At 45.5% G+C, this 22,176-nt stretch overlaps 2 protein-coding genes across 6 annotated transcripts in view; one reads left to right on the forward strand and one right to left on the reverse strand.

Moving 5' to 3' along the window:
• Window positions 1–7,564, reverse strand: part of gpam (glycerol-3-phosphate acyltransferase, mitochondrial) — a 76,119-nt gene extending 68,555 nt beyond the window's left edge. For 2 of the 4 annotated variants that reach the window (XM_078223226.1, XM_078223225.1), the window contains exon 1: window positions 7,364–7,520. The gene's annotated coding sequence lies outside the window, so the exon portion shown is untranslated. Of the gene's footprint in view, window positions 1–1,525; window positions 1,634–7,363 lie in introns of those variants that run through there. The other 2 variants (XM_078223219.1, XM_078223224.1) reach the window with 2 other exon arrangements.
• Window positions 7,565–7,769: 205 nt separating this feature from the next.
• The window catches only part of sfxn4 (sideroflexin 4), a 36,625-nt gene continuing 22,218 nt past the window's right edge, over window positions 7,770–22,176 (forward strand). Inside the window, exons 1-5 of one of the 2 annotated variants that reach the window (XM_078223227.1) lie at window positions 8,135–8,444; window positions 11,732–11,821; window positions 13,653–13,718; window positions 20,491–20,565; window positions 20,724–20,750. In XM_078223227.1, coding sequence (XP_078079353.1) covers window positions 8,409–8,444; window positions 11,732–11,821; window positions 13,653–13,718; window positions 20,491–20,565; window positions 20,724–20,750 — 294 coding nt within the window. In that variant the 5' untranslated portion in view covers window positions 8,135–8,408. Of the gene's footprint in view, window positions 8,445–11,731; window positions 11,822–13,652; window positions 13,719–20,490; window positions 20,566–20,723; window positions 20,751–22,176 lie in introns of both variants that reach the window. The other variant, XM_078223228.1, reaches the window with a different exon arrangement.

Raw genomic sequence — 22,176 nt, forward strand, 5'->3', positions numbered from 1 at the left:
AATCTCTTGAGTAGAGTGACATTCACAGATGACAGCTTTATGAGGAAACTCAGAATAATCTTCCACTACCCAATTTGCTCCAATGAAACTTAAGGATTTAACATAACGATTCAAAATCCACAAATCTCAGTTCCACAGGCTGGAATCACCTGGTCCTTTAGATTGCTGGATCCACAATCATTCTACTATTCTTCTTATAACCTTCAGTCTCATCTTGCTCACTTCTCCTGAGGGCACCCTCTCACTGCTGGGATGCAGTTTCACAGGTGTTCCCCGGTACCTCACTCAGGTGTTAGATAAGAATGGCTGTGAATGACAGAATGAGCCTGCAGGGCACCATGTTACCAGGGACAGCACTGCTGACCCCCTCACCAGGACCATACAGGAACCGATCAAAAACAAAAGGGCCAGTCTCCTGTCCCCACCCCAGTCGGGGCCACTAGTGTACTCTGCAGCGTCCCCATGCTCTCCAATGTCCACAACCCTGCAAGAGGTTCAACTAACAAACACAGCATGTGAATCAAACCCAGCACAACTTTGGTCCCAAGGCTCAGCCACTCATCAGGTAAACTCACTCAGTCTGGCATTAGGACTCAGAACAATTTAGACTTCACACATCTAGCACCAGCACGCAGCTGCCGTAACTTCATACCAATGCTAAAACTTGCTGTGTGAACATGCTGTAAACCAAGTACTGATTGAGTTTTATTTGACGCAGTTAATCAAAGCCACTATCATGGAATATTGGAGCAGAAGATTAAGATCAAAACACTTTGGGGCTCAAAAACCTTTCGAAACAACTGAATAAGTAGATTATTTGCAATGGGAAACTAATGTGTTTATAAGTAAAAGATCCATAGGCGTAAATTCATTGCAAAACTTCTGGTTAACTCTATGTTTTTATATTTTCAGTTAACCTTTCAGCTATAAATAGGTTAACCGCCACAATAACTTCTATGATGCTAAGAATTGGGTCAGGGTGCATTACAGCTTTATTGTAGCTTAAACCCGTCTTGCTCCAACAGTTTAATTAAATCAAAATGTTAATTGATATAAACTTCAGTCGAAAACTTCACGTTCATGAAATTATTTCAAAAGATCTTACTTATCATTGCAGAATCCCTATTATCAATGGCACAGGCTTTAACATACACAGGAACTCTTTCCTTTGGGTGGCACAGTGGTTAGCACTACTGCCTCACAACGCCAGGGACCCGAGTTCGATTCCCGGCTTGGGTCACTGTCTGTGCGGAGTTTGCACGCTCTCCCCGTGTCTGTGTGGGTTTCCTCCGGGTACTCCGGTTTCCTCCCACAGTCTGAAAGAGGTGCTGGTTAGGTGCATTGGCCATACTAAATTCTCCTTCAGTGTACTCAAACAGGCGCCGGAGTGTGGCGACTGGGGGATTTTCACAGTAAATGTAAATCTACTTGTGACAAATAAATAAGCTTCAACTTTACTTTCACCCTTACAACTTTCCCCACCTTCCAGAGCCTCCTATGAACCCACCCCTTCAAGCTCACTTACTTAAACGCTTCTTTCAAATCCTCCAGGTATCCTGTCCTCTGGAAAATTCAGGGCTGCAGCAGTTTTGTTTTCCCCCTGGTATTTACACTTCAGTCCAGCCTCATTACAACCACATGCAGCTACAGCGAACGTAAGGTCACCATGGTAAGACAAAGCTCGTTTTTATTTATATATTAATGTATTTTAAAACTGCAAACGAGCACATTTAGAGTGGGTCAGATTTCCAACATTCACAGCAAACCTCTGAGCCAACCGAAGGGATCACTGACACAAAACATGCGTCAGCACAGACACACAGCAGATTAATTAGATACGACAGTCTTTTCTGTTTGGAATGCAAACAGGATGCAGGTTGACTGCTGAATGGATCTCATTCTCAGTAGCAGCTTACAGATTGGTGATACAAATTTCCACTGTCAGGGCGGGTCAAGCTCTTTACCATAGGGATGGCGAGATAAAGGGAGAGCATTCGGGAAACCGCCCCACCCCACTGTTCAAAAGAAACACTTATAAAGAAATTGAAAATATTCCGGATCTGGAAATATGAAATAAAAACAGAAAACACTGGAAGTACTCAGCAGGTCTGGCAGCACCTGTGGAGAAAGAAAACAGAATGAACGCTACAAGTTCATAGAATCAGAGAATCCCTACAGTGCAGAAGGAGGCCATTCGGCCCATCGAGCCTACAGTGACCACAATCCCACCTCGGTCCTATCCCTTACTTATTTACCCTGTTAATCCCCTTAACACTAAGGGGCAATTTAACATGGCCAATCAACCTAACCCGCACATCTTTGGAGTGTGGGAAGAAACTGGAGCACCCGGAGGAAACCCATGCAGACACGGGGAGAATGTGCAAATTCCACACAGCCAGTTGAATATGGCTCTTCTTCAGAACTGAAAAGGGATACATGACTGAAAATTTTAAACTACGTTTCTCTCGCCACCGAAGCTGCCAGACCAATTGGTACAAAGAACCTCGGCCCCCATTTTCCAGCTGTTGGTGATGATTCCATTATTCCCATTTAAACCTCCTCTCGACACATCTTTCGTTCCTTCGCTTGTCCCGTTACCATCTCCTTCTGCCTTGCACCATCGGCCCTTTTATCATTTAACCACTCCTGCATTCCACCCTATCACAGACCTTCCCGCTCATCCTTCCAACCAATCCCAGCCTGGCTTAAAACGTGCTTAAAACCTGTTGCGTCGCTGACGTTTTCCAGTTCTGATAGAAAGCTGGCAGCCTGAATTTCATGGGATGAGCGCCAGGCCAGCTTTTGTTACCCATAATGAACTGCCCTTGAGAAGGTTATAGTGAGACACCTTCTTGAACCACTGCAGTCCTTGTGGTGTAAGAAGATAAGAAATAAAAGCAGGGGTCAGCCACTCAGCTCTCCCAGCCTGCTCCACCATTCAATGAGATCATGGCTGGTCTTCTCCTGCAGCACCATTCTCCTGCGCTATCCCCACATCCCCCGATGTTTTAAAATGTAGAAATCTATCACTCTCTGTCTTGCTCATTGAGCTCCACAGCTCTCTGGGGTACAGAATTCCAAACAGTCACCACCCTCTGCATCAACCCTGAGTCCTGTAAGAATTTTGGTTTTTGTTACGTTTCAATGAGATCATCTCGTCTTTCTAAACTCCGGAGAATAAATGCCCAATCTATTTAATTTTTCCTCATCGGACACTCCCTGCATCCCAGGAATGAGTTTGGTGAACCTTTGTTGCACTCCCTCTATGGCAAGCATACCGCTCCTTTTGTAAGACCAAAACTGCCACAATACTCCCCATGTACAATCCACCAAGTCTTTATATAATTGTACTCAGACACCTTTACTCCTACTCAAATCCATCCTCTCGTAATCATGACCAATACACCATTTGCTGCCTTAATTGCTTGCTTTACCTGTATGTTAGTTTCAGTGACACACAAAGAACGTCCAAGCCCCTTCAAAGTTCAACAGTAGGGTGGCGTGGTTGCACAGTGGTTAGCACTGCTGCCTCTCAGCACCGGGGACCTGGGTTCGATTCCCGGCTTGGGTCACTGTCTGTGTGGAGTTTGCACATTCTCCGAGTCTACATGGGTTTCCTCCGGGTGCTCCAGGGTCCTCCCACACTCTGAAAGACGGCTGGTTAGGGTGCATTTACCCGAACAGGCACCAGACTGTGGCGACTAGGGGAATTTCACAGTCACTTCAATGCAGTGTTAATGCAAGCCTTACAGGTGACTAATAAATAAACTTTACTTTACTTTTAGATCCCAGCCTCTCAACATTTAAGAAATCCTCTCCTTGTTTTCCTCCCAAAATGGATACCGTCACATTTCTCCACATTGTATTCCATGTGCCAAATTTCTGTGCACCAACTGAGCCTCTTCAAATCCCTTTAAAACTTCTCTGTATCCTCCTCACAGCTCACACCTCTATTGAGTAAACCAACAATGCTGTTAGGAAGAGAGTGCCAAGGTTTTGACCCAGCGACAATGAAGGAACGGCGATACAGTTCCAAGTCAGGAGGTTGTGTGGTTTAGAGGGGAACATGCAGTTGGTGGTGATCTCATGCATCAGCTGCTCTTGTCCTTCGAGGTGGCAGAGGTCACAAACTTGGAAGTTGCTGTCAAAGGAGCCTTGGCGAGTTGCTGCAGTGCATCTTGTGGACGGGGCACACTGCTGCCACTGTGCATCAGTGGTGGAGAGTGAATGTTTAAGGTGGTGATAGGATGTCTTTTCTCGGATGATATTGAGCTTCTTGAGTGTTGTTGGAGCTGTACTCATCCAGTCGAGTGGAGAGTATTCCATCACAATCCTGACTTGAGCCTTGTAAATGGTGGACAGGCTCTGGGAAATCAGGAGAAGAGTTACTCGCCACAGGATTCTGAGCCTCTGACCTGCTCTTGTAGCCACATATTTATATGGCTAGTACAGTTCAGTTTTGGGTCAATAGTAACCCACAGAATGTTGGCAGTGGGGGATTCAATTATAGTAATGCCATAAAATGTCATGGGTAGATGGTTAGTGGGTGTGAATGTCACTTGCCACTTATCAGCCAAATGTTGTCCAGGTCTTACTGGACCCAGTTATAGACTGCTTTGGATTCTGAGGAGCAATGAATGGTAAATATTGTGTAATCATCAGCAAATATCTAGACTTCTGACCTTAGATGAAACAGTGGAAGATGGTTTGAGCCAAGGACATGACCATAAGGAACACCTGCAATGATGTCCTGTAGATGAGATGATTGGCTTCCAACCTTTGTGCTCGATAGCCAGCCACTGGAGAGATTTCCCCATGATTTCCATTGGCTTCAGGTTTGCTAAGGTTCAGTCAAATGCTGCCAAATGATGGGGCGGTAATTGGCTAGATTGGAGTTGTCCTGCTTTTTATGAACAGGACATACCCAGGCAATTTTCCACGTTGCCGAGCAAATGCAACTCAACCTCTCCACACAAGAAAGTCCCTCCATACCCGGGTTCAATCTAGCAAACCTCAGGACTGCCTCCAATGTCAGTATATCTTTCCTTAGGTAAGGGGACCAAAGCTGTTCACGGCATTCCAGCTGTGGTCTAACTTGTGCCTTGCATAGTTTTAGCAAGAAATGCTTCAACCTTGTCTTTTGCACTGGGCTCACCCATCATTAAGGACGGGGATGTAGATTTTTATTGGGATCAAAGGTTATGGAGAAAAAAGTGGGATTAGGCTACTGAGTTGGACGATCAGCCATGTTCATAATGAATGGCGGAGCAGGCTCAAAATGGCCTCCTCCTGCTCCTATCTTCTATGTATGTTTCTATGTTTGAGGAGGCTTCACTTTCAGTTGGTTGCTTAATTGTCCACCATCATTGAAATGAAGGATGTTGAAATATAATCATGCTTTGATCTGATCCCTTGATTGTAGAGTGGCTTTACTCTGTCGCGAACTACATTTGGCATGCTGTAGCTTCATTAGGTACGTTTAGGAATGGCTGTGCTGCTCATGGCATGCTCTCCAGCACTCCTTACTGAAAGAGGGTTGGTCCCTGGCTTGATGATAATGATAAGACAAGATTGTAGTTGAATACAGTGACTGTGATGCAATACTGATGCCACCTAACCTGAGTATTTCCAGCAATTTATTTTTATTTTGGAGTTCCAACCGCCGTATTTTGCTTTTGCTGTGATACAAGCACACAAAGTCTTTAGGATCAAAATGACCCTTGGACCAACAACAAAATCCAAGAGATTCAGAAACATTTTTTTCATGTCGTAGTACTGGTTTAAAATGGTCCAGTTGTTTCACAAGCAACATCACTAAACATTTATAAGCAATTCACAAAACTTGCACATGATTAGGTGCATTGACCCGAACAGGCGCCGGACTGTGGCGACTGGGGGAATTTCACAGTAACTTCATTGCAGTGTTAATGTAAGCCTTACTTGCGACTAATAAATAAACTTTAACTTTATGATGGAAGGAGTTGTGTGTGTGTCTTTTAAACCTCACCTTACTTTTCTTAAGCTCCCCCAATGTTACTCTATTGAAAAAATAATTCATGAAGCCAGACTGGCAAAGTCAATTTTTCAATAAAATGCACTTTAACCTCTATTTACCACGTATTGCTGTAAATGTGTCACACCCTTTACACACACGCACCTCTACATGTGTTTGCTCAATGTGAATGGGTTTGGAATTGGTCATTCCCACTGATCAGAAACATTACCAATATTTTAATCCCGCTTGTGTTATCATGCTATCAGTGGCTCTCACTTTTATCCTTACTGATGTTTTCACTCTCATTTTCCCTCATATTAAGGGACAGCCTCCCAGTTACTAGAGTTACACAGAAACATAGAAGATAGGAGGAGGCCATTTGGCCCTGCTCCGCCATTCATCACAATCATAGCTGTTCATCTAACTCAGTAACCTAATCCTGCTGTCTCCCCATAATCTTTGATCCCATGCGTCCCAAGCGGATATCCAGCCGCCTCTTGAATACATTCAATGTTTTGGCATCAACTACTTCCTGTGGTAATGAATTCCACAGGCTCACCACTCTTTGGGTGAAGAAATGCCTCCTCACCTTTCCTCCTAAATGGACTACCCTGAATCCTCAGACCCTTGGCTCCAGACACCCCCACCATCAGGAACATCCTCCCTGCATCTACTCTGTCTAGTTCTGTTAGAATTTTATAAGTTCTCTCCCCATCATTCACTCTCCATTATTGTGATATTCTATTGTTTTCTTCATGATTCAATCTCTCTCTCTCTGCATCCCCATTTTTAGGCTTTCTCATTCTACTCTATCCTACCTTTTGAAGATTTTCTGCATTACAGCAGCTCTCATCCCCAGTTATTTCCTGTTTTTCTGCATTTCTATCAATCTCTGCCCTGATGTTCTCTCCCTCACCGTCATCGTTCTGGGAGTAAATCTCTGCCTCTCTATTCTCTAGCTCTCTCTGTTCACTCTAGCTCTGTCCCTCTCTCGCTGTCCACATATCTCTCCCTCTGTTCCCTCTCTCCACATCCCTCTCTATTCTCTCATTCTCCCTATCCCCATCTCTTTTCTCTCCCCATCCTCCTCTCTTCTGTCTCTCTCAATGTCCCCCTCTATTCTCTCTCCATCTTCTTCTCTCTCTCTTCTCTTTTCTCTCTCTCTATACATCTAAACTCTCTCGCTCTCGTCTCTATTCTCACTCTCTCTCTACTCTCCCGTCTCTCTCTATTATATATATTATATATCTTGGGCTCTCTGCTCCCTCTCTCTCTGCTCCCTCTCTCTCTCTACCACTCTCTCCCTGCCTCCAGTCGGCTCTGGCCCGGTTAGTTCAGGCCCCCCCGGTGCCCCCAGGCCGCACTCACCTCCAGGCGCTCTTCAGGACATGCTGCTGCTCTCAGCCCCGACTCCGCAACCGCCAACGGCGCCACCTTCACCAGCTGCCACTGACAGACCCTTCATCCACCCGGCCCGGCCTCACTGGAGCTACCACTTCCAACCGACACTCCGAACAGCATGGAGGAGGCGGATCCTCCCGCTCGCTGCTTCTCCCTCCTCCCAGCCGCACCGTGGCGCTGCTTCCCCCTCCTCCTCCTCCTCCCAGCCGCACCGTGGCGCTGCTTCCCCCTCCTCCTCCCAGCCGCACCGTGGCGCTGCTTCCCCCTCCTCTCAGCCGCACCGTGGCGCTGCTTCCCCCTCCTCCCAGCCGCACCGTGGCGCTGCTTCCCCCTCCTCCCAGCCGCACCGTGGCGCTGCTTCCCCCTCCTCCCAGCCGCACCGTGGCGCTGCTTCCTCCTCCTCTCAGCCGCACCGTGGCGCTGCTTCTCCCTCCTCCCAATCGCACCGTGGCGCTGCTTCCTCCTCCTCCCAGCCGCACCGTGGCGGTGCTTCCTCCTCCCAGTCGCATCGGGGCGCTGTGTCCGCTCCTCTCAGCTGCACTGTCGCGCCGTGTTCCCTCTTAGCCGCACTGTGGCGCCGTACCCACACCTCCCAGCCGTACGGTGGCGCTATGTTCCGACCTCCCAGCCGCACGGCGACGCTGCTCCCACTCCTCCCAGCCGCATGGTGCCGCTGTGTCTGTTCCTCCTAGCCCCACCATGGTGTTGTGCCCACTCCTCCCAAACGAACGGTGGCGCTGTATTGGGCGCCATCCCGTGTCGTTTTAATTTATTTGATCTGCTGCGATGGGGATGTTGTTAATTTGCTGGTATTTTAGAATTATGAAGCGATCCGGGGATGAAGAGCGCTGTCCCTGCCATTGGGAGGGCGCCCCTGGTCCCTGCAGCAGCCTGGCCTCGCTGTCAGTGCAAGATGGCGGCTGTGGGCAGGCTGTGGGCTGCAGGAGGCTCAGTCTGAGTCCCAGCCTCACAGGCAGCAGGGGGAGGTCAATGCTGCTTTCATCCACACCCAATGGAGCTGAATGTCAACCAGTGGAGAAGGGAACAGGTAACTGTGTCGATGTATAATGTTTTTACCATATACCAGCCCTTAAATGGTTGCTAGATTCACCTTTCTTCTCCAAATAATTGAGAATCTGCATTTCCATTATGACAAATCTCACCCTGACTGCTTCACAGCCCTTATCTCTGCAACCAACAGCCCAGTCATAAGGTCCACTCTTCGAGACTGCTGTGTCTGCACTCCTTGTACTCCTATTGTTGGTAAAATAAGACCCCCGCCCCCTGTTAAAGATACATTCCATTACAGTACAATTTGGAAGTTGCAAATTGCTCAGTGCAATACAGATCAGTGAGGTTCCATTGTCTCAAATGTTACAGCCCCAGGGCATTTCATACTGGTTCCAGCCACAGCTTTGATCATAAAATCCTACAGTGTAGAAGGAGGCCATTCAGCCATCGAGTCTGCACCGACCACAATCCCACCCAGGCTCTATCCCCATAACCCCATGCATTTACCCTAGCTAGTCCCCCTGATACTAAGGGGCAATTTATCATGATGTGGAGATGCCGGCGTTGGACTGGGGTAAGCACAGTAAGAAGTCTCACAACACCAGGTTAAAGTCCAACAGGTTTATTTGGTAGCAAATACCATAAGCTTTCGGAGCACAGCTCCTTCGTCAGATGGAGTGGATATCTGTTCTCCAACAGTGCACAGACACAGAAATCAAGTTACAGAATACTAATTAGAATGCAAATCTCTACAGCCAGCCAGGTCTTAAAGGTACAGACAATGTGGGTGGAGGGAGCATTCAACACAGGTTAAAGAGATGTGTATTGTCTCCAGACAGAACAGCTAGTGAGATTCTGCAAGATCAGGGGGAAAGCTGTGGGGGTTACTGATAATGTGACATAAATCCAACATCTGGAGCACTTCAGCAGTCACGGGCATTCAGCCTTGGATCTTCAGGTAAGCGTTCTCCAAGGCGGCCTTCACGACACACGACAGCGCAGAGTCGCTGAGCAGAAACTGATAGCCAAGTTCCGCATATATGAGGACGGCCTAAACCGGGATGTTGGATTTATGTCACATTATCAGTAACCCCCACAGCTTTCCCCCTGATCTTGCAGAATCTCACTAGCTGTTCTGTCTGGAGACAATACACATCTCTTTAACCTGTGTTGAATGCTCCCTCCACCCACATTGTCTGTACTTTTAAGACCTGGCTGGCTGTAGAGATTTGCATTTTAATTAGTATTCTGTAACTTGATTTCTGTGTCTGTGCACTGTTGGAGAACAGATATCCACTCCATCTGATGAAGGAGCTGTGCTCCGAAAGCTTATGGTATTTGCTACCAAATAAACCTGTTGGACTTTAACCTGGTGTTGTGAGACTTCTTACTGCAATTTATCATGGCCAGTACACCTAACCTGCACATCTTTTGGACTGTGGGAGGAAACCGGAGCACCCGGAGGAAACCCATGCAGACACTGGGCGAACGTGCAAATTCCACACAGACAGTGACCCAAGCCGGGAATCGAACCCAGGTCCTCGTATTGTGAGGCAACAGTGCTAACCACTGTGCCATTGGGCCACCTGTGGTGTAATGGTCCTTTAGTGTGGCTTTTCGATATTGAGCCACTGTAACATGTTTCAATGTGTCCCTCAGCACGCAATCTGAGACCTTGGAATGTGTCAGTCTGCAAGACTCGGTTGCAGATAGTTGCTTGCAATGAAAAACCAACAAGTCTCTGGTAGGTTTAAAGGGTATCGTTCACCAAGTTGATAGATTTCCTGGAGCAATTGATGTTTGGCTTGTTGTCTGTTCCTGGGAATAGTCCATAAAGGAATCCTGTGTTACGGAATTTATCAGGATGAACCTTGACAAAAAGCATTGCATCCCTCTCCAGACCCTTTTGACAATTGCACGTTCCATGCAGAGGTGGGTGACTGTTTCCTCCTGACTGCAGTTGCCACGAGGTCAGTGGGCACTGATGCTGAGATGCCCTGTGTGTATGAAGGATCTGATGGGGAAGGCGCATCGCACCACCAGCCAAGCGACATCTTGATGGTTGAAAGTTCTGACGATGAGGTGTTCTGCCGAATGATTTTGGCAGTCAACTCAGAGAACCATCCAACAGGATGCACCGTCTTCTTTTTCCCCAGGGGCTTGAGGATCTCCTGTGGAGGTTCGCCACTGCCTGATGGGACTTGTGGTCAAAATTGTCTTCCTCTACAAACTTTTCAACACTGGGGACACACTGTGATAAGTGATGTTTCTATAACGTGGATCTTTGCACAGCTTGGTGCAGTTATACACAAAGCTGGCCAGTAGGATGGGAATGGTGATGGGGATGATTTATCTTCTTCCCTTATGCGGAGATTTGCATGTTATTTCCCTGAAGGTAAAGTTTTTTTAAAATGGCTCGGGGGGGGGGACTGTCACAGCACAGGAGCAGAGTATGGGCCACATAGAGTGATACTGAAAATACCCCCTCCCCCTCCCCTCCCCCCAACTGATGACGAGGTTCTTACTCACAATTGACACGGAGCATTGCTGCCCCTGTTTCTGTTTCACCATACCCATCTGTTCATCCCAGTTCTCGGTGCACATCCTGGCCCTTCTAAACCGTAGCTTAAGGTGGTCTGACCTGATGGTGAAGAGGGTAAAGGAGACATCCCAGTTTCTACAGAATGTTGCTTATCCTTTACTGCAATGTACTTCTGTTTGCTGAAGCCAGTTTGAACTGATCGCAGATGTTTGTCAGTCTACGGACTGACAACGGATCCGAACAGATGTCAGCGCCATTGCCCAACCAGGGAGGCTTTAATCCTTGAAAAGAAACCTCTGCTTCCGAGGATCACCACCCCTTTACGCTCACATCCTTCCTGAGGGAACAGTTCGATACAACAGCGAGGGAGAACAGCTTTGCTGACTCCTGATTAGATTGGAAAGCATTCTGTTTCACACATGCTGATCAAAACTACGCTCCCGATGTTTGTGTAGAACAGTTGGATCCAATCGTGGATTCCCTCCCCAAGCCTCATGTTTGAGAGCATGTTCAATATGTAGGTGCAAAATGGCCTACAACAACTTCTCCAAGTTAATGAGGTCCGTGTCCACTCTTCTGTCTCACGTGACACCAGTCATATCCCTCAGTAACGCTGGGCTAGCAGAGATCTTCCTGCAGTGTATAACACAAGTCTTATCAGGCTGGATCACCAAGTCCAGAGCAGACTTCAATGGATCTTGGGTGGAATGTTGTAGTCCGTGTTATGCAGAGTAACAGGCCATCAATTTCTGATTTCCTCCGTCTCTCCCTTCCGCTTGTAGATGAAACTAATGAAGCCTCTCCTTGTGGATTGTGACATGCTGCTGGCTGGATACATGCTCCACCCTACAGAGCCCGGTACAGCTCGGCTGGTAAACCATCACCCCTGGGGGTTTTGCTCATTTCAAAGCGCATGACAGCCTTCACCAGCTCGTCCAGAGTTAGTGGTTTGTCCAAACCCACCTGCATGCTGCCGTCTGATAACTCCATGATAGAGGACAGGAAGGATTGGGAAACCCTGCTGTCTCTGGGCCTTGTGTCACGCATCCTGTCTTAAAAGACTGAGCTGTCTTCTTCCTTCAGGCTGCAGATTAGAGAGCTCTCTCTGTGTGTCTTCCTGTGGTTGACAGTCAGGTGCAGTGGGTCAGAGAAAAGACCGGCCTGACGTCAGTGCAGCTGACTACAAAGGTTTGGGGGGAGAAAACAAAATTCTATGCTGGAACGGAGGGACCTGCTTGGTTTTGAACAGGTGTACCTGTGTTGCACTTTGTTTGAAGGGCTGGTGAAGGTGTTGTACAGTTTGGTGCGCTTTAGCACTCCCATCGGGAGTCTGAACAGAGGCTTTGCAGCTGAAACCACTGCCTAGGATGACCAGCTTAGATGCTGCCAGCAGGAATGGAAGCTGCTGCCAGACAACTGGCCGCTTGCTGTTTAGAACCAGGGCGTACACCTTGATTAACAAGAGAGTGGCATTTTTGTGCAGAATGTCTACTTCAGGGAGGCAGCCACCCACTCGCTCCTTTTAATTGAGGGACGGTGAAATTGCCTCCCTGCAACAGAATAGCCAGAGGAACAGCAATCATTCCCTCCTGACCAGGTCAATAGCTCGTGGGACCTTCGCCTGAGGTGCTGTAAGAACCGCCTGATCCAACATCAAAATATTGTGTTCTTAGTGCCATACGCATTGTTATTTTAAACTTTTTTTCAAAGAATAATGCAAAGCCTCTTACAACAATGTTCAAGATTGATGTGATGTTTGGGTGAGTGCTGCCTTAATTGTTTTATATTCTTTGCTGGCAAGACCAACATTTGTGGCTCATCCCTTGAACTGAGCGGCTTGTTAGGCCATTTCACAGGATAGTTAAGAGTCAACCACATTGCTGTGGATCTGGAATCACATGCGGGTGGCACAGTGGTTAGCACTGCTGCCTCACAGCGCCAGGGTCGGAATACCGGCTTGGGTCACTGTCTGTGCGGAGTCTGCACGTTCTCCTCATGTCAGCGTGGATTTCCTCTGGGTGCTCCGGTTTCCTCCCACAGTCCTAAAGACACACTGGTTAGGTGCATTGGCCATGCTAAATTCTCCCTCAGTGTACCTGAACAGATGCCGGAGTGTGGTGACGAGGGGATTTTCACAGTAACTTCATTGCAGTGTTAATGTAAGCTTACTTGTGACAATAATAAATAAACTTTAAAACTTTAAACCAGGTAAGAATGGCAGATTTCCTTCCCCAAGGGTTTTTTACGACAATCGATGGTAATTTCATGATTTGACCTTTGCTGAGACTAGCTCCCAATTCCAGATTTTATTAATTGAATTTAAATTCCACCATGGTGGGATTGAAACCCGTGTCCCCCTGAGCATTAGCCTGGGCCTCTGGGTTACCAGCCCAGTGATACTACCACAACTCCAGTGTCTCCCCACGACTGGCATCTTTCCACATGATCAAACTTCACTAACTTCTGAGTTGTTTAAAAATAAGGAAAAACTTTTCATTGTTGTTGAAAAGAGTGTTTTTGTAACAAATATTTAGAACCAATGGGAAAAACAGCTTAATGAGAATACAGATACTGGCTTTTGGATGCACAGTATTTTCTGGAGAAAATGTTCACAGCCCACAAATAGATCAGAGTCATCATTTTATAAATCGACTTTTGCTATGTTGCATTTATTGCACTTAGTTTGATTGTTGTGTTCTGCAGTCCTTCTTCCCTAGGTTATTTCAATGGTTGGATGTTCTGGACCCGACAACACTATTAGCATCAAATGTAAGCAGAGTTTTCTTTAATTACTCATAGTGTTATGAATGATTATACGTGCTTCTTTTTATTGAAGGGGTTTAAATGCTGTTTAATGATTTGAAATTCTCTTTGTTGTTGCCACATCTGTCCTCGCCTCTCCCTGTCCCCGTAATCTCTTCTAGCCCCACAAGCCTCCGAGACATCAACGCTCCTCGAATTCTGGCCTCTTGAGCATCCCCAATTTTAGTTCCCGCACCATTGGCGGTTGTGCTTTCAGCTGCTGAGGTACTAAACTACTTAAATCTCTCCACACCTTTATCTCATTAGTCTCCTTCAAAAACTCCTTAAAACCGATCTCTGATCAAACCCTGGTTCATCTGTCCTTAATAAAGCTGTATGCTGCTAAATGTCAAGGTTTTCTTTATAATTCTCCTTGGAAACACCTTGAGATGTATAATGTATTAAAGGCATTAAATAAGTACAAGTTGTTGTTGTTGTAAACCAGTGAGTGTCATAGTCCAGGCACTCTCTGCAGCCAGAGGCCAAGGGCATCTTAACTTATTGCCATCTGTGACTCTTGACTGATTTCATAAACTACATGGGTGTGGGATATTCCCAGAACTAGACTTCACCGCTCTCAGATTCTTAACCACTGGTAGGAAGAAGTAAAGTGAAACTATTTGGAAATGGGACAGTCCCAGCATCTATCGAATGAGTGAAAGGGCCACTGCCTGAAGTCACTGGTTAAGGCCTGTGCCCCTTCACTGCGTCAGTCGTATATTAATCGTGTTTAGCTGTAGTCAGGTGGTGGCCTTGTGCTTCTCTGCCTTTTGGCTAAGATCCAGCGTAGGAGCAGGTGTAACGCCTGTTCTTGTCGGCTTGGATCTAGTATGATTCTTTCGTGGGGGAGCCATGAATTGGATTCAATTTCAATTTGAATTGGTTTTTGGAGCAAGCAAGGAGATGGATCAGAGCTTGACGCATCCACTCTGCGCACTGGCTTTGAACAAAGAACAAAGGAAAGGACAGCACGGGTACAGGCCCTTTGGCCCTTCAAACCTGTGCCGATCATGATGCCCTAACTAAACTATAAAATCAATTTTCTGCCCTTACTCGGTCCATATCCCTCTATTCCGTCCCTATACATGTACGCATCCAAATGCCTCTTAAGTGTTACTAATGTGCCTGCTTCCACCACCTCCTCTGGCAGCACATTCAAGGCACCCATTTGTAATGTTAAGAAAGGATTAAAAATAGGAGCAGATTGAAACTGTGGCTGTTGGGTTCAGAGGTGTGTGCTAGTAATGTGTATCTCTGTAAATAAATGCTTATGAATGTATGTAAAAATTGGCTCCAGTCTTATCCTTCAACTACAGGCTTTCTGGAGTGTAATAGCATGTAATAGAGCCTCCCTCCTGCATGGCACTGTGTCATTATTGTTCTCAATCCAAATCCTAGTAAGGAAGAAAGATCATGTTGGTTTGGAGATGCTTTCACTTACTACAATTCAGTATTTTACATCTGAAAAACACAAGAAAGACTTGATATTTTGTCGCACCATTCATAAGCTCAGGAAGTACCAACACTTTGCAGCTAATCAAATGCTTTATAAATATAGTCGCTGTTGTAATGTAGAGCAACATCAGTTTGCACACTGCAAGGTCCCACAGTAATAATGAGTTACATGATCAGACTTTGTTAGTTTTAACTATGACAAATACATTCCTATGAAATGCAAGCCACTCATTTCAAGCTGGCTTTCTCTAATCTAATGGAGCGTCTGATGAATCGTCTGATTATCTGCAAGCGTATCTCAACATTAGCAAGAAATCTAATTGGCCTCATGACTTGTCCTATTTTAAATTCTTTCACGGGATGTGGGCATCACTGGCGAGGCCAGCATTTGTTTTCTATCCCTAATTGTCCTTGAGAAGATGGTGCTGCGCTGCTTTTTCGTAATCACTGCAGTCCATGTGGTATCGGTACACCCACAGTGCAGTCAGGGAGGGAGTCCCAGGATTTTGACCCAATGACAGTGATAGAACCACGATATATTTCCAGATCAGGATGGTGAGTGGCTTGGAGGGGAACATGCAGGTGGTGCTGTTCCTGGTTATCTGCTGCTTTTTTTTCATTCATTCGTGGGACATGGGTGTTGCGGGCATTTATTGCCCATCCCTAGTTGCCTGAGGGCAGTCAACCACATTGCTGTGGCTCTGGAGTCACATGTAGGCCAGACCAGGTAAGGACAGCAGATTTCCTTCCCTAAAGGACATTAGTGAACTAGATGGGTCTTTCTGATGATCGACAATAATTTCATGGTAATCAGTAGATTCTTAATTCCAGATATTTTTTATTGAATTCAAATTCCACCATCTGCCATGGCAGGATTCGAACCCGGGTCCCCAGAACATTAGTGTTTCTGGATTAATAGTCGAGCGATAATACCACTAGGTCGTCGCCTCGCCCTGCCTCTAGGTGGTAGAGGTTGTGGGTTTGGAAGGTGCTGCCTAAGGAACCTTGGTGAGTTCCTGCAGTGCATTCTGTAGATAGTACACACAGCTATAGTGGCGGGAATAAATGTTGAAGGTGATAGATGGGCTGTTGTTGGAGCTGCACTCATCCAGGCAAGTGGAGAGTATTCCATCACACTCCTGACTTGAACTTTGTAGATTGCGGAGAGGCTTTGGAGTCAGGAAGTGAGATACTCATCTCAGAATTCCCAGCCTCCGACCTACTGTTGTAGCCACAGTATTTATATGGCTAGTCTAGTTCCGTTTCTGGTCAATGGTAACCTCCAGGATGTTGATAGTGCAGTACTCAGCGATGGTAATGCCAATGAATGTCAAGGGGACACAGTTAGATTCTCTCTTGTTGGAGATGAAGGTTGCCTGGCACTTTTTTGGCGCAAATATTACCTTAATGTTGTACACGTCTTGCTGCATATACTCGGTATCTGAGGAACATAAGAACATAAGAAATAGGAGTAGGCCATCTAGCCCCTCAAGCCTGCTCCGCCATTCAATAAGATGGTTGATCTGATAGTGGGTTCAGTTCCACTTACCCGCCCGCTCCCCATAACCCTTAATTCCCTTAATGGTTAAAAATCTATCTATCTGTGACTTAAACACATTTAACGAGGTAGCCTCTACTGCTTCATTGGGCAGAGAATTCCAAAGATTCACTACCCTCTGGGAGAAGAAGTTCCTCCTCAACTCTGTTCTAAATTGACTCCCCCGTATTTTGAGGCTATGCCCCCTAGTTCTTGTTTCCATTGTAAGTGGAAATAACCTCGCTGCTTCTACCCTGTCTAGCCCCTTCATTATCTTATATATCTCTAAGATCTCCCCTCAACCTTCTAAACTCCAATGAGTACAGGCCCAGTCTACTCAATCTCTCCTCATAAGCTATCCCCTTCATCTCCAGAATCAACCTGGTGAACCTTCTCTGTACCCTCTCCAAAGCTAATATATCCTTTCTTAAATAAGGGGACCAAAATTGTACACAGTACTCTAGGTGCGGCCTCACCAGTACCCTGTACAGTTGCAGCATGACTTCCCTGTTTTTATACTCCATCCCTCTCGCGATAAAGGCCAACGTTCCATTTGCCTCCTTGATTACCTGCTGCACCTGCAAACTGAGTTTTTGTGATTCATGCACAAGGACCCCCAGGTCCCTCTGCACAGTAGCATGTTGTAATTTTTCACCGTTTAAATAATAGTCCATTTTACTATTATTCCTTCCAAAGTGGATAACCTCACAATTACCAACGTTATGCTCCATCTGCCAGATCCTTGCCTACTCACTTAGCCTATCCAAATCTCTCTGCAGACTCTCTGTGTCCTCCACGCAATTTGCTTTCCCACTCATCTTTGTGTCATCCGCAAACTTTGTTACCCTACACTCGGTCCCCTCCTCCAGATTGTCTATGTATATGGTAAACAGTTGAGGCCCCAGCACCGATCCCTGCAGCACGCCACTAGTCACTGATTGCCAACCGGAAAAACACCTATTTATTCCGACTCTCTGCTTTCTGTTAGATAGCCAATCCTCAATCCACACTAACACTTTACCCCCAACTCCGTGTATCTTTATCTTATGCAACAACCTTTTGTGAGGCACCTTATCGAATGCCTTCTGGAAATCTAAATACACCACATCCACCAGTTCCCCTCTGTCAACCGCATTCGTTATATCCTCAAAGAATTCCAGTAAATTAGTCAAACATGACTTTCCCTTCGTGAATCCATGCTGCGTCTGCTTGATCGAACCATTCTTTTCCAGGTGTCCTGCTATTTCTTCCTTAATGATAGATTCCAGCATTTTCCCAACTACGGATGTTAAGCTAACCGGCCTGTAGTTACTTGCCTTTTGTCTACCTCCTTTTTTAAACAGTGGCGTTACATTAGCTGTTTTCCAATCAGCTGGCAATTCCCCAGAGTCCAGTAAATTTTGATAAATTACAACTAATGCATTTGCTATTTCTTCTGCCATTTCTTTTAGTACCCTGGGATGCATTCCATCCGGACCAGGGGACTTGTCTACCTTTAGTCCCATTAGCCTACCCAGCACTACCTCTATAGTAATAGTGATCGTTTTAAGGTCCTCACCCCCTACAGTCCCATGACCGTCAATTATTGGTAAGCTATTTGTGTCCTCCACTGTGAAGACCGACACAAAAAACCTGTTTAAGGAGTTGCGAATGGTGCTGAGCATTGAGTAACCATCAGCAAACTTCCCCACTTCTGACCTTAGGCTGGTGGGAACATCATTGCTAAAGCAGCTGAAGATGGTTAGGCCTGGGACACCACCCTGAGGAACTCCTACAGCAATGCCCTGGAAGGAAACGATTGACCTTCAACAACCAGAACCATCTTCCTTTGTGCTAGGTGTGACTCCAACCTATTAACAGTGATTACATTTTGCAGCCTTAAGAGGGTCAGTGCAGAATAGATGCAGCTCCACCTTAGCTGCAGTGTTAGCTGTGGGTCAATGGGTATCACTCAGTGCCACACTGTCACAGGTGCTGCCTTTCAGCTGAAAGGTTAAATGTAGGCCCCATCCGCCCCCTTGGGTGAATGTGAAAGATCTTTTGTATGATATAAAAATGAGCAGGGGAGTTATTCAAGCTAATACTTAGCCTTCAATCAACATTGCAGAAGTAGCTTATGGTCATTATCACATTGTTGTTTGTGGGAGCTTGCTGTGCATCATTTGGTTTTCATATTTCTGACATTACACCAGCAACCACACTTCATAATGACTTTATTGGTTGTAAAGTGCTTTGGGATATACCCAGGTTGTGAAAGACACAATATAAATGGAATCAAAAGAGAAAATGCTGGAAAATCTCAGCAGGTCTGGCAGCATCTGTAAGGAGAGAAAAGAGCTGACGTTCCGAGTCCAGATGATCCTTTGTAAGCTGGTCGTTTTCTTGCAGTACAGTGCATTGCAAGTCATAAGGTAAATGTTTCTGTTGTCCTAATATAATGGGTCGGCTGACCTACTTTGAACAATGCCAGATCTGTGTACAGCTGAGAGCGAAATGGAAGCCATGATGATGAAAGTTCAACTCAGAACTGAAGTAACATTGATTGAAGACTGAATGTGTCATCAGCATTTCCGGATAATCTCATTTCATCCACAGGAAGGTGGATTATTTTGAACCAAACTCTTTGTTGGTTGATGCCTGTAAGCTAATTAGAAGGCATGAGTTCAATTGTAGAGACTTTTATTTCTGAATTGCTGCTTGAATCAATTGACAGACAGCCACTTTGAATCAGTGTTAGAACATCTTAGATATTCTGTGGGCAAAATCCCCAAACCATTCGATTGACATGCTGGATCTACTCATTGCCATTTACCAAGCACAAAGGAATGCGAGAAAAGCTCGTATTTCCTTTGAACTGCAACATTATCTTGTCCACAAAGTATGAGGCGGCTTTGTACTGTATTCATTGAGGTTATTGTCATGAACCTATTGTTTAGCCCAGGATTGCCACCTTTACAGGCTTAGAGCAACCGAGATGCCCCTTCTGCTGTTGATAAACTCATTGAAAACATTGAGACACAGGATGCCGTTCACATTTATGAATGCACAAATTTATCATGAGTGAAGGGGAAATATCTGTCTTTCGGTCTTGCTCCCCACGTGGTATTTACTTATGAACATGTGTGTAAATTATGTTGCCACTTACTGTCTTTTGGAGGTGAGATCTTCAGCTCTTTCGGTTTTTACATTATGATGGGAAGATAAAAGAACAGAGTTCTGTTCCCCCTTTTTGCCCAGTCTAATCGGTAGATTCGTCCATTCATATCCAATGGCTGGTAAATCTACCCAAGGGTCTTTCCATGTGACCGCAATGGAGAGGAGTAGGTGGTCTGCTCTCTTCCATGTTTCCATCCTTCGTCAAGAGGTGCAAGGATATTCCCTTGACATTTTCCTGCTTTTGAAACACACCCATCTGTCCAGGTTGTCATGCTGCGATGTCGTTGGTGAAGCAAATCCCCCTCCTTGCCTTCAAGCCCACTATGGAATCTTGTGCCATGAATCTGTGTCCTTCCACTTAATGGAACAGACCTTTGGAGCTGATGCATTCCCAGTGGCCACATCACCCAATGAGCAAATTATTTCCAAGTATTAGGATTAATGGAAGTGATTTGGGGATACCACGTGACACTGTGCAGTGTTCAAGTTGATGAGCGGAAGTTTGTCAGAGGTAATTATAGATGGTTGTTTCTGATGAATTAAAGACATCTGAACTGTTATTAAAAATTGCACTTGTGTATTCTTCAACAGAAGGAAATCGAGAATGCTCAAACTCTGCTTCAGGACAGCCTCCCGAGTCTGAAGGAGACAGTGAAAGATGAAAAGGTGAGTGAGACAGACAGCAAATATCAACTACTGTTAGAAATAGACATCTTCTCGCAGGTTTTCACTTTATAGCTTATTCATTTATTGTAACTTGGTTTTGATTTTGTGTTTATCTGCTCAATTTGTTTTTCAAATCATTTTACCTTTTTCTCTTTCAGATTAAAGAAGCTTTGAAACTTACTCTGGTGAGCAACATTTCTTGAATGCTGGCTGAGCTCGTCAAGGGCATGTTGAATCTCTGAAGAAGATCCTTTCTATAATTCCATCAGTGCTCGTTGTTATCCAAAAATATCAGTAATACATTAAAGATGGCGTAATGGGTCTTCAGAGGCAGAAGTCTCTTCACCAAAATCCCTTTATTTACAATTCCAACAGCAGTACGCAGAGTGCTATCAGTCAGCAGTCTACCTTCGGGAGTGCCAGAGGAACTGACACTCCTATTAAATACAAGGAAAAGACTCCCTGATTGGCCCATCAATTGACTCCTTAAGCAGGGATATCTTTTGTGTTGAACCAAATAAACAAAATCAAATTAACTTAAGGACAACTCAAAAAGGGCAGCTCCCTAAAAGGAGGGGAACCGCCTGAAACAAAAAACAAAGCACTCCTTAATCAGGGAGTTCATATTCCTATAGGCCAACCTCAATGGCCTGATTGAAGTCATTACAGATGGACATGTGAAAGAAAGGATAGGAACATCCAAATTAAGAGGGGGAGAAGGTCATTTAGCCCCTCGAGCCTGTGCCGCCATTCGATAAGATCATGGCTTATCAGATTGTGATCTCAACTCTGTTTTCCTATCTATCCCTACATCCTATGACTCCCTTGTCAATCAAGAATCTATCTAACTCTAACTCAGCCTTCAAAATATTTACTGATCCTGCGTCCACTCTGAGGAAGAGACCTCCACAGACTAATGACTCAGAGAAATTGATGGGCCAAATGGTCACCTTCTGTACTGTAAAGATTCTGCAGTGGCTGCTGGATTGTCAGCAAAGTTGGCAACCAACATGTAGACAGCAAGGTCCCGTAGACAGCATTGAGATAATCAGACTCTTCTTGATAATTTTAATCGAGGAATAAATGGGAAATTCTTGTAGTGTGCTCACATGAACAGCAATCAGCAAGCTGGTGAAAGATACTTCTAATAGAATGCTTTGAATTCTGGCCTGGTCTTTCTGAACAGTTGTTTAAACCCCTCACCTCTACCATTTCCTTGAATCCAAAAGCTTTGGACTTCAAATTGTCAACTTGGGTGCACCTGTAATTCCCACACAGCAACATTATCACTGAATTTCTTTAGTCCTGTGGAGGTTAGACATGACATGAGGATTTGCTCCTTCACAAGTAAAGGAGAATGGATAAATGTGTAGTTTGCACCTCTGTATCGTCTGCTTTTTCACATCTCTTATGGATAGCATTCAGAGAAGCGTATCATAGAATCCCTACAGTGCATAAGCAGGCCATTCAGTCCATCGAGTCTGCACCAATTCATGATAGAGCATTTTACTCAGGCCTACCCCCCTGCCCTATCCCTGTAACCCCACACATTTACCCTGCTAATCCCCTAATCTAGACATCTTTGGGACACTAAAAGAAAATTTAGCATGG

This window comes from Mustelus asterias, chromosome 11, assembly GCF_964213995.1.
Source record: "Mustelus asterias chromosome 11, sMusAst1.hap1.1, whole genome shotgun sequence".
Classification (NCBI taxonomy): Eukaryota; Metazoa; Chordata; class Chondrichthyes; order Carcharhiniformes; family Triakidae; genus Mustelus; species Mustelus asterias.